Consider the following 12,291-nt stretch of genomic DNA (forward strand, 5'->3'; position numbering starts at 1 on the left):
CCTGCGCGTCCGGAGCCTGTGCTCCGCAACGGGAGAGGCCACAACAGTGAGAGGCCCGTGTACCGCAAGAAAAAAAAAAAAAAAAAGAGAAGAGGTCTCCAGACTGAGGGCAGTACCTGGTACCTGGTGCCCCTCCTGCAGGACGACCACCCCCCGCATTGGCGACGTGATCCAGAAGCTGGCTCCCTTCCTGAAGATGTACAGTGAGTATGTCAAGAACTTTGAGCGAGCCGCGGAGCTGCTGGCCACCTGGACTGACAAGTCTCCACCCTTCCAGGAGGTTATCACCCGCATTCAGGTGAGGTTGGGGCGGGGGTGGGGCAGAGCCTGCACTGCCACCCCAGTGTGCAGTGGCTCAGGTTCCCCAGTGATTTGGGGCACCTCCCTGGCTCAGTTGCTGCGCACTCCCCCGACCCTCAGGGGCAGCCTGACCCACCCCTTCCCCCTCTCACCCCCGCGCTCTCCCTCCCCCCTCCCTCCCCAAGAGCTGCGAGGCCTCGGGCAACCTGACCCTGCAGCACCACATGCTGGAACCTGTGCAGAGAATCCCACGCTATGAGCTGCTGCTCAAGGAGTATGTCCACAAGCTGCCAGCCCAGGCCCCAGACCTGGCTGATGCCCAGAGTGAGGATACCCCCAGGGAATCCAGGGGGTTGGGGAGGTTCGAGCCACTTCCATAATTTATGGAGCACCTGCTAAAATGGTTATGATGACCATTATCCGTCAACATTGACCGCTGGTACTTCGTAGACATTGTCTATAGCATCAGCCACTTTTTTATAGACATTAAGGCCCAGAGAGGCTAAGTGACTTGCTCAAGGTCACACAGCCAAAAAGGAACAGAGCTGGGATTTGAAACCATGCCTTCACCCTCTGCATCTGGGGGGCATTGAAAGTCACAGAAGCCAACGGCCTAAGCCCTGTCTTTTGGTGGCTTCTAGTCTCTCCACTCTGGGTGGGAAATGGCCCCCATCATCCAAATACCTCGTTTGCCAGGCTACAGGGGAAGGCTGCTCCTGGGGGTGCTCATGGCAGGCCCTGAGGCCACTTATTAAGCCTCAAGGACCTCCTGCCTCAGCCACAAGGCCCGTATTTTCAGGGGGTAACTCTGGCCCTGCCCCCATTTCAGAAGCCCTTGACATGATCTTCTCAGCTGCTCAGCACTCCAACGCAGCCATCACTGAGATGGTGAGCATCCCAGCCCTTGGAATAGAAGCAGTGGGCATCCCCAGGGGCCCTGTCACTTCCTCCCTGCAGCTCTCAGCCTCCCCCAACCCACCCAGGTCTCTGTATCTCCTCATCCCCTGATCCTTCCTCACGACACCTGGCCCACCTCCCCCTCACACCCTGTCCCTGTCCACACAAGGCAAACCTTCCAGAAGCAGGCAGGCCCTGCCTGGCCTCGGCTGAAGGTGCACCTCCTGTCCCCAGGAGCGGCTGCAGGAACTGTGGGAAGTGTACCAGCGCCTGGGCCTGGAGGACGACATAGTAGACCCTTCCAACACCCTGCTGCGCGAGGGCCCTGTCCTCAAGATCTCCTTCCGCCGCATCGGCCCCATGGAGCGCTACCTTTTCTTGGTAGGGGGATGCTGGGGGGCCTGCCCCACACTGGGGAGGGAAGTCCACAGGCCCTCTGCCCCAGGTTCTGCCTGCCTGGCATCTACCCAGCTGGCACTGCAGGACGAACAGGGATGAGCCTGCTTCTCTGTCCTTCTCTACTTTGTCACCCAGGTGACTTGGGACAAGTCACATGCTACCTCCAGGCCTCAGGAATTTCTAACTGAGGGGGTTCCTAGACATGCCCTGGGAATCAACAGAGTCAGAATTTGAACCCAGTCTGTTTGGCTCCAAAACCTGTGGTATCAATCTGTGCTCTAGAGAGTGTACAGCAGGAGGGAATTAGGTTGGCTGCTAGGAAGAACTGCCCTGGTTTGCACTGAAGAAGCCAGGGTGTCTCCTGGAGATCTGGAAACTGGTCCCACCTGAAGGTTTTGGGGAGGGAGCTATAATTTCTCATAAGCCCCTGCCACCCTTGGCCCCTGTGAGAAAGGCCTCATAGGTTTCTGAGGTCTGATGTGGTCCCTTGATGCTCACAGGTAGGGCAGTCCTTCAGTGACCTACCTGTTGGATTGGGGATAGACAACCACTTCCTCATCACACATGTGAGGTCCTGTGAGCTGGCCCAGCGGGTGGTGAGAGGGGAGGGAGACCCAGTGGGGCTCAGCCCACAATCAGGGAAGCCTGCCTGATTGTCCTTCCTGCCCTTGCCACTGTGCACACGCTCATGCTTGTGTCTCCTGCAGTTCAACAACATGCTGCTCTACTGCGTGCCCAGGGTCATCCAGGTGGGCGCCCAATTCCAGGTCAGGACCCGTATCGACGTGGCCAGCATGAAGGTGAGAGGCACCCCAACCACCTTCGGGCTTTACCCCAAGGGTGGGACCGAGTATGGAGAGTAGCAGGAGGGGCCAACCTGGGTCTCAGTCCAGGAACCCAGGTGTGTCAGGTCCGGGGCAGCATGAAGGTGGAAAAGTTTTGGGGTTAGATCTCTCCCACCTGGCCTCCCAGCCTTCCTGTCCAGGGCCCTTCCCAGCTCCCAGCTTTGCTCTGCTTTCCCTACCATCTACACCAGTATTTTGAAAACTTTACTACGTGCATGAATCCCCTGGGAGTCTTGTTAAAATGTGGGTTCTGATTCAGAAGGTCTGGAGAGGGGCCAGAGATTCTGCATTTCTAACCAGCTCCTGGGTGATGCCAGTACTGCAGCTCCCCAGGCCACACTTTGAGTAGGAAGGGTCTCCACTTTCAGTTCAGCTGCTGACTTGGGTGTGTCCCCATCCAGAGATGGCCACAAATGAGCGGAGACAGCACAGCAGTCCATAGTAGTGCCCATTGACTCGGCGGTCACTGTGGGTTGGGTTGGGCCCTAAATCATCCCACTGGATCCTCATAACAGCCCTGTGATGTAGGGGCTGTTATTATCCCCTGCATTTTTTTGGTTTTTAAAAATCTCTTAAAAATAATAACTTTATTACCTAAAAATGTAGATAATACACATTCCAAAATCAAACTATATCCAAAATATATGCAATATATATTGCATATATATGCACCCCATCCCCTAGCTCCCCTTCCTGGAGGCAGCCTTTGCTTCTTGTGAGGCCTTCCAAAGGTAGTCTTTGCATACACAAACTAATAATATATTCATTATGGCCTCCTTACTTTTGTTTCACATAAACAGTGAGACTATTTTTCACATACACTATTCTGCGCTTGACTTTTTAAACTAACTACTAATTCTGGAGATGCTTGGAAGTCAGTTCGTTAGGAGCTTCCTCATCCTTTTGCACAGCTGCATAGCATCCCAGCATGTGGATGTACCGTAATTTGTTCAGCCACTCCTCTACTGACAGACATTTAGATTGTTCTCAGTTGTCAGTGTCTACAAATGAGACTGCAGTGAATAACTGTGTACAGTATGCCTATGTGTAAGTATATCTGTAGTTAATCCCACTTTTAAAAATAAGGAAATGGTAAAGTGGTACATCCGGACAATGGAATATTATTCAGTGATAAAAAGAAATGAGCTATTAAGCCATGAAGAAACATGGAGAAAACTTAAATGCATATCACTAAGTGAAAGACGCCTATCTGAAAAGGCTACATATATACATACATACTACGTACAATACTATGTGATTCCAATGATATGACATTCTGGAAAAGGCAAAACTTTGGAGACAGCAAGAGGATCAGTGGTTACCAGTGGTTGGGGGAAGGGAGGGATGAATATGGAGGATTCTAAGGGCAGTAAAACTATTCTGTATGGTACTATAATGGTAGATAACAGTCATTACACATTTATCCAAACCCACAGAATGTACAACACCAAGAGTGAACCCTGATGTAAACTATGAACCTTGGATAATAATGATGTGTCAGTGTAGATTCATTGATTCTAACAAATGTACCATTCTGGTGGGGGAATGTTATTAATGGAGGAGGCTGTGCATATGTGGGCTCAGGGAGTATATGGGAAATCTCTGTACCTTCCTCTCAATTATGCTGTGAACCTAAAACTGATCTTAAAAAAAAAGTCTTTTTAAAAAAAAAACAAACAAAAAACCAAGGCCCAGAAAGGTTAAGTAACTTGCTTGGGGGTCACACAGCAAATCCTGGTTTGCATGATCAAACTCAGGTATAACAGAGTCCAGAGCCTCTGTACCTAACCAGCATACTATACAATCTCCTACTAAGGCTTCAACCTGGAAAGATAAAGCATAGGGCGGAATTGCAGGCATAGTGGAGGAAATGGGAGGGGAAACTTCTTGACAGCCCCTCTCTGATCGCTCCTGAGTACTGGTGGCTGGGGCTGGAAGAAGCAGAGGTCAGATCTGGCCTATCTTGGTACCCTTCCATCTGCCCCCTTCCCTATCCCTATTGACTCCCCCTCCCCCCACCCATCTCCCAGGATCTGCCGCAGGAGGGAGCTGCAGGCAGAACTGGAACCAGGACACTTCCACCTCTGGAGAACCCCTGAGCCTCTGAGAGCCCCCAGCAGGAGGGCCTTGCCCCTGCTGCTGACTGGGCTTGCCTGGCATTTGGGGCTGAATCAAGGGCTTGGGGGTGGGGTGTAGCCTGCGGGTGGTGAGGGCTGATGGAGGGACTTGGGCACCCTCTGGAGCTTCACAGCCCATCCCCCATACCTCAGCTGACTGAGGTCCTCTAGGAGTGCAGCCCCCTCACCCTGCGTCATCCAGCTTTCCTAACTGAAGTGGCCAGAATGTCCCAGAGGCCAGGGTGCGTGCAAGCTTGTACGTCTGGGAGCCTTGGCGAGTGAGACTGAGAAAGGCAGATTATGGAGTTACAGACAGAGAAATGGAGACAGGCAGCCCTGTCTTAGGACTGGCAGAGACCCAGGCATAGAAAAAGAGAGGCAGAGATTGACAGAAAAGCCAAGAAATATGGAGACCACAACAGACTATCGTAAAGAGAAAATACATAGAAATGGGCCTGACAGTGTCAGATGCTCAGGGTATGTGCCAAGGGCTCCCGGGCCCAGTGTGTGCTGGGTTCCTGGAGTCTCCAGTCCCAGTGAACATATTCCCTACAGGGTGTGTCTGGTGCTCTGGTGGCCACACAGCGCCCACTCCTGGATGGCACGGGCCTGGCAGGAGCAGAGCTGTCCACCTACCCGCATTTGTGCAGGAGTCATTTCCTGAGTCTGAGGTTTGGAGGCGGGTCTGACCTTTGACCAACATGATGGCTCCCACTGGCCGTGACCCCCTGGCCTCCTCCTTCCTGAGTGTCAAGGAGGCCTAGCTCTCAGCAGCTGATTTGCCCCCCAGGGTCTGACTTGGTCCTATCGTTGTGCCATCCTGTACAGGGCCAGCCTGGGAAGAAGGAAGGGGTGAGGGTACATATGTAGTCAGCGTCTCCGTGGACAACTGTGCAGGTTGTGCACTGTGCAAGCACACCTCAACTAAGATGAGCACGCCTCATCCACAGACGACAGCATAGATTGCATATTTACAGTTCTCACTGTCCGGCAGATGGCAGTCAAGTGTCTGGTTCAACAAACCAGACACTTGACTGAATATTACACCAGTTTGCCAACAGATGTCAGTAAAGTGTTTTGAGGAAGGGGCGTCTTTCTCTAATTAGCACAAAGGCACTGTGTGGGCTGGCAGGGGTCTGAACCGGCCAAGTCTGGTGGTTGAGCCTGGGTATGGCGGAGCTCGGGGAATTGTCCTCTAGAAACCTTCATCCTGCCCCTCTGCAGAGGTGATCCCTCAGGTCAGGGGCTCTTCCCAGTTCCCCTTTTTCTATTAAAAGCATCATGTTTCTTCCTGGTGGTGGACTCCAGACCTTAGATTTCTCCCTTCTTTTCTCTCTCCCCTCTCCTTCACCCAATCAGGTGTGGAGTCTTGCCAGATTCCTGATACTGTTCCCCAGGTAGAAACCTTTTCTCTCTCCAGGCAGACATGGACCATTCAGGGTATCCCTCCCTAACTGGCCTCTGGGCTGCTGGTTTGTCCCATTTTCCCCAGCCCTTTGACCCTTATACATAGCTGCTGGAGTGGCTTTCCTGAACACCTCTCTCCACATGAGCTTCTCCATTTATAAACTCTTAGAGCCTCCCCATTGTCAAGGGTATCAAGTGCAAATCACATCAGGTCCCTTCTAGAGTGAACGGACTGGTTCTGTGGGCCCGAGAGGTAGACTAGGCCTAACACGAGGAAGGATGTGCCCAGAGTCATGCTCTCTGAGGTGCGGAGGGCCGCCTAAAAGCGTGCCAAGGCCTGGTCACCTCGTGGCAGGGAGCCAGCAGAGGGGCCTACATGTCAGGTGGACTCAGTGACAACAAAGTTCCTCCATGCTAGGCCCTTGGGCTCTAGGTCTGTATCTTAGCTTCCCTTTGTGACTCTGTCTCCACATTGCCTGGGAGAAGTCTGTGTTTACTGGGCTCTGGGAGTGGGGTGGAAATAGATGTGCTTCTTCTTTACCCTTGGGGACCAAAAACCTGAATTTGAATCTTCATTATGCTCTTTAGATGCTGTGTGACCTCAAGCAGATCTCTTGCCCTCTCTGATCTTCATTTTCTCATCTCCCAAATGAGGGTGATAATATCTACCTGTCCAGACTGCTGTGAAGATTTTCTTTAACTTTTTATTCTGGACACTTTTAAGCTGAGAAAATGGTACAATGAACCCCCATATACTCATCACCTGGCTAAAACTGGTTTCCTCAGCAATCCCCCTCTTAATCCCCTTTTCCAATGGATTATATAAGAGCAAATCTCAGAGGGCTTCCCTGGTGGCTCAGTGGTTGAGAGTCTGCCTGCCGATGCAGGGGACGTGGGTTCATGCCCCGGTCTGGGAGGATCCCACATGCCGCGGAGCGGCTAGGCCCATGAGCCATGGCCGCTGAGCCTGCGCGTCCGGAGCCTGTGCTCCGCAACGGGAGAGGGCACAGCAGTGAGAGGCCCACGTAACACAAGAGAAAAAAAAAGAGCAAATCTCAGACACATAATCATTTCACCTATAAATACTTAAGTATGTCTCTTTAAGAAATAAGAACTCTTTTTTTTGCCTTAAAAGTTGCCAACAGTACCATTATTACACCTAACAAATTAATGATAATTATTTAATAACATTAAGATCTCTTGGTTTTCCTTGACTGTCTCATAATTGTCTTCTCACAGCTGATCTGTTTGAATCATTTGTAATATGCTTCTTACATCCCCTTTTATCCATTATACCTCCCTCTCCTAGTTTTTCTCTCATTTATTAGTTGAAGAAATCAGATCATTTCTCTGGTAGTTTCTCACAGTCTGGATTTTGCTGACCGCACCCCTGTGGTGTCATTCAGCATGTCCCTCGGTCCCCCATATTTCTTGTAAACTGGTAGGTAACCATAGATTCAGCTGTGCCAGGGGACTGTAGCTGTTGACAGGCACTGCCCTCAGGGGCACATGATGGCCATTAAGCATTAGAATTGATTAGTGGGTTCAGCAGTTGTGCTGATTAAATGAGAACATGTGTGGGGTGCTCAGTGGCTGTCACATAGTAGGTGCTCTGTGACGGGTGTCTTTCATAACGGACTCGGGACCTGTGGAGTTCTGGGACAAGGATGGTAAAAGACAGGAAGTGGGGGGTCTGTTGGATCTGTAAATTGGGTGATCAAGTCCTTCATTTACTCTATGGGGTAAAAGGGTCTTGTTCTAGGCCGTACATCTGGTCTTGAAAAAGCTGTGTCCCCAAACCCAATTTGTGACCCAGTTTCCATTTTGGGTGACTCCTTTGTCAGGAGCCATCACCGCTACCTCACACTGGGCCAACTTATCTGCTAAAGTTCCAGGAGCCCTAAGTCCCATTTGCTGTACAGAGCGAGGCCAGGTTGCAGGCACATTTGCTTGGCTTGATGGGATTAGAGAGCAGTTGAACAAGCTCCCTATCCTTGTCTCTAATTTGAATTGTCCTTGGGACACAGTTCACCTACCTCCCTGCCACAGTGCCTGGGGGGCGGGTGGGCGAGTCTGAGCAGTCTCTCCCTCCCATTCCGAGCAGGTGCGGGAGCTGACTGACGCCGAGTTCCCCCACTCCTTCCTGGTGTCCGGGAAGCAGCGCACCCTGGAGCTGCGGGCCCGGTAGGCAGGCAGGCTGAGGGCCGGGCGAGATGGGAAAACTGGGAGGGGCTGCTTTCCTCAACACCTGTGTTCACTTTCCGAGCAGGTCCCAGGAGGAAATGATCTCCTGGTTACAGGTATCAGAATGCTCCAGGGCCCCTAGGATTCTGACCTCCCTACCCAGGCTTCGGGGGAGGGAGGGATGGTGTGTGTGTGTGTGTGTGTGTGTGTGTGTGTGTGTGTGTGTGTGTGTGTGTGTGTGTGTGTGTGTGTGTGAGAGAGAGAGAGTGCACACCTGCCTGCTTGCTCCCTGTTCTTCCTCAAAGACCTGGGTTCAAATCTTGGTGCCTCTCACTGCCTAGCTGGGTGGCCTGGGGCAAGTCACTTAATGTCTCTGAGCCTCAGTTTTCACATCTGTAATCTGGGGCTAATATTTTCTCCTCCCTTAAATCAGGCAATGTACACTTAGAATCTAGCGCCTAGCACCCAGTAGGCTTTTAGCAATGTTTGTGGAATGTGTAGATGGATTCACAGATGAGCAAGCCCTTCCTGCCGCCCCCCTAACCACCTCCCTGTGCTCCGCCCCTTGCCCCAGGCCTGCCAAGCCGCCATTGACCAAATCGAGAAGCGGAATGAAACCTTCAAAGCTGCAGTCCAGAGCCCTGAGGGAGACACCCAGGAGCAGGAGGTAAATGAAGGCTCTGTATCCCTCCTGGAGCCGCCAGCTGTACACAGGAATGATTCCCTCTCTTTGTTCTACCTAGGCCAGCTTGGAGGGCTGGAGAGTGTCACCCACCATGAATGATTTGGAGGAATCAGGGGAAGCTCACACATGCCAACATCACCCTACTCAGAAACTCAATGCCAAAGATTCCCCCATTAGCAAAGAATTCCTTTGGGAGGCTTTATGTGCAACTACCCCTAGGAAGGATTTTACTTCTATATGTATAACTCGGGCTGTGGGGGTGGTGTGTGTGCAGGTTTGGGTTTTTCTTATTCTTTTTTTTTTTTTTTTTTGCTATCTGCCAGGAGTTCTATATTTATCTCTATTAATTCATGCTCCAAGGGCAGGGACTGGTCCTCAGTTTGAAAGAATCAGAATTGACTATGTCAGCAAATAAAAGCAAATCAGTCTCTGAATCTTTTATAATGTGCAGTGAGCATGTCGGCCCTATGTTCTAGAGAGACAACATCTATTTTCAAGGCTGATTGCTATAGAAAGATTCTTGAAAAGACAGTCCAGAAAAAAGGAAACACAAGAGACCCTAGGAGAACTGTCTCCCAACATTTATCTGAAGCTTGCATATAAACATAGAGCAAGGACAGTTAGTTGGATAATTGAATTGCTTACATTTCCACACCAGAGATCTACCTACAGGACCTAGAATAGTTGAGTCTTTGGGCCAGGGTCCCCCTTTCTTATTTAGTGCCATTATGTCTCTCTAAATCTAGATTTCTCTGAATTACAGGATATTGATCCCTTTTCTCACTGACATAGAAGTAAGTTGGATATATAAATATTGTTAGCCAAGTCTTGTTCTGGCCAGTAACTAAACCATGCTGTCCCTGTAAAGTGAATGCACTGTCTGGATGTTACCCATTATGAGATTTAACTCTATAGAGAGGACAGTCATATTTGCAAGTAAAGTAGTCCCCGCTTATCCATGGGGGATGTGTTCCAAGATCCCCAGTGGACACCTGAAACCGTGGATAGTACAAAACCCCGTAAATACTATGTTTTTTCCTATACATGCATACCTATGATAAAGTTTAATTTATATATTAGGCACAGTAAGAGGATTAAGAACAATAACGAATAATAAAATATAACAATTGTAACAATATACTGTAATAAAACTTATGTGAATTCGGTCTTTCTCTCAAAGTATCTTATTGTACTGTACTTACCCTTCTTCTTGTGATGATGTGAGATTCTTGTCCTGGGCAGGACAAAGTGAGACAGCATGAGATTTCTTCGCGCTACTCAGAGCAGTGCACAATTTAAAATTTATGCATTATTTATTTCTGGAACTTTTCATTTAATATTTTTGGACTGTGGTTGACCACAGGTAACTGAAACTGCAGAAAGTGAAACAGTGGAAAAGAGGGGACTACTGTAGCTGGAAATTACCTTACTCTCCCTTGGTACCACCCATGCTCAACCTCAAAGACCACTGAAAGAATCAGAATTGACTATGTCAGCAAATAAAAGCAAATCAGTCTCTGAATCTTTTATAATGTGCAGTGAGCATGTCTGCCCTATGCTCTAGAGAGACAACATCTATTTTCAGGGCTGATTGCTATAGGAAGATTCTTGAAAAGACAGTCCAGAAAAAGGAAACACAAGAGACCCTAGGAGAACCGTCTCCCAACATTTTTTTTTTTTGGAATTTTAAAATTTAATTTAATTTATTTTTTATACAGCAGGTTCTTATTAATCTATTTTATACATATTAGTGTATACACGTCAATCCCAATCTCCTAATTCATCCCACCACCACTCCCCCACCCCCGCCGCTTTCCCCCCTTGGTGTCCATACATTTGTTCTCTACATCTGTGTGTCTGTTTCTGCCGTGCAAACCAGTTCATCTGTACCATTTTTCTAGGTTCCACATGTATGCATTAACATACGATACTTGTTTTTCTCTTTCTGACTTCACTCTATATGACCGTCTCTAGATCCATCCACGTCTCTACAAAAGACCCAATTTTGTTCCTTTTTATGGCTGAGCACTATTTCATTGTATATATGTACCACATCTTCTTTATCCATTCGTCTGTCAGTGGGCATTTAGGTTGCTTCCATGACCTGGCTATTGTAAATAGTGCTGCAATGAATACAGGGGTGCGTGTGTCTTTTTGAATTATGGTTTTCTCTGGGTATATGCCCAGTAGTGGGATTGCTGGGTCATAAGATAGTTCTATTTTTAGTTTTTTAAGGAGCCTTCATACTGTTCTCCATAGTGGCTGTATCAATTTACATTCCCACCAACAGTGCAAGAGGGTACCCTTTCCTCCACACCCTCTCCAACATTTGCTGTTTGCAGATTTTCTGATGATACCCATTGTAACTAATGTGAGATGATACCTCATTGTAGTTTTGATTTGCATTTTTCTAATAATTAGTGATGTTGAGCAGCTTTTCATGTGCTTCTTGGCCATCTGTATGTCTTCTTTGGAGAAATGTCTATTTAGGTCTTCTGCCCAGTCATAGATTAGTTGACCATAGGTGTGTGGGTTTATCTCTGGGCTTTCTATCCTGTTCCATTGATCTGTATTTCTGTTTTTGTGCCAGTACCATATTATCTTGATTACTGTAGCTTTGTAGTATAGTCTGAAGTCAGGGAGTCTGATTCCTCCAGCTCCGTTTTTTTCCCTCAAAACTGCTTTGGCTATTTGGGGGTCTTCTATGTCTCCATACAAATTTTAAGATTTTTTGTTCTAGTTCTGTAAAAAATGCCACTGGTAATTTGATAGGAATTGCATTGAATCTGTAGATTGCTTTGGGTAGTATAGTCACTTTCACAATATTGATTCTTCCAATCCAAGAACATGGTATATCTCTCTGTCATCTTTGATTTCTTTCATCAGTGTCTTATAGTTTTCTGAGTACAGGTCTTTTACCTCCTTAAATAAGTTTATTCCTAGGTATTTTATTACTTTTGTTGCAATGGTGAATGGGATTGTTTCCTTAATTTCTCTTTCTGATCTTTCGTTGTTAGTATATAGGAATGCAAGAGATTTCTGTGCATTAGTATTCTCTATGTATTCTTTTTATTTCTTTTTCTTCTCTGATTGCTATGGCTAGAACTTCCAAAACTATGTTGAATAATAGTGGCGAGAGTAGACATCCTTGTCTTGTTCCTGATCTTAGAGGAAATGCTTTCAGTTTTTCACCATTGAGAATGATGTTTGCTCTGGGTTTGTCATATATGGCCTTTATTATGTTGAGGTAGTTTCCCTCTATGCCCACTTTCCGGAGAGTTTTTATCATAAATGGGTGTTGAATTTTGTCAAAAGCTTTTTCTGCATCTATTGAGATGATCATATGGTTTTTCTTCTTCAATTTGTTAATATGCTGTTTCACAATTATTGATTTGCACATATTGAAGAATCCTTGCATCCCTGGGATAAATCCCAATTGATCATGGTGTATGATCCT

At 48.0% G+C, this 12,291-nt stretch overlaps 1 protein-coding gene across 1 annotated transcript in view; it reads left to right on the plus strand.

The window, feature by feature from the left end:
- FGD2 (FYVE, RhoGEF and PH domain containing 2) overlaps positions 1-12,291 on the plus strand; it is a 43,936-nt gene that overhangs the window by 22,496 nt on the left and 9,149 nt on the right. Inside the window, exons 6-13 of the mRNA XM_055080036.1 lie at positions 142-298; positions 486-624; positions 1,130-1,188; positions 1,432-1,578; positions 2,304-2,396; positions 8,070-8,149; positions 8,232-8,265; positions 8,724-8,816. Coding sequence (XP_054936011.1) covers positions 142-298; positions 486-624; positions 1,130-1,188; positions 1,432-1,578; positions 2,304-2,396; positions 8,070-8,149; positions 8,232-8,265; positions 8,724-8,816 — 802 coding nt within the window. The remainder of the gene's footprint in view (positions 1-141; positions 299-485; positions 625-1,129; positions 1,189-1,431; positions 1,579-2,303; positions 2,397-8,069; positions 8,150-8,231; positions 8,266-8,723; positions 8,817-12,291) is intronic.

Source organism: Physeter macrocephalus, chromosome 18, assembly GCF_002837175.3.
Source record: "Physeter macrocephalus isolate SW-GA chromosome 18, ASM283717v5, whole genome shotgun sequence".
Taxonomy (NCBI): domain Eukaryota; kingdom Metazoa; phylum Chordata; class Mammalia; order Artiodactyla; family Physeteridae; genus Physeter; species Physeter macrocephalus.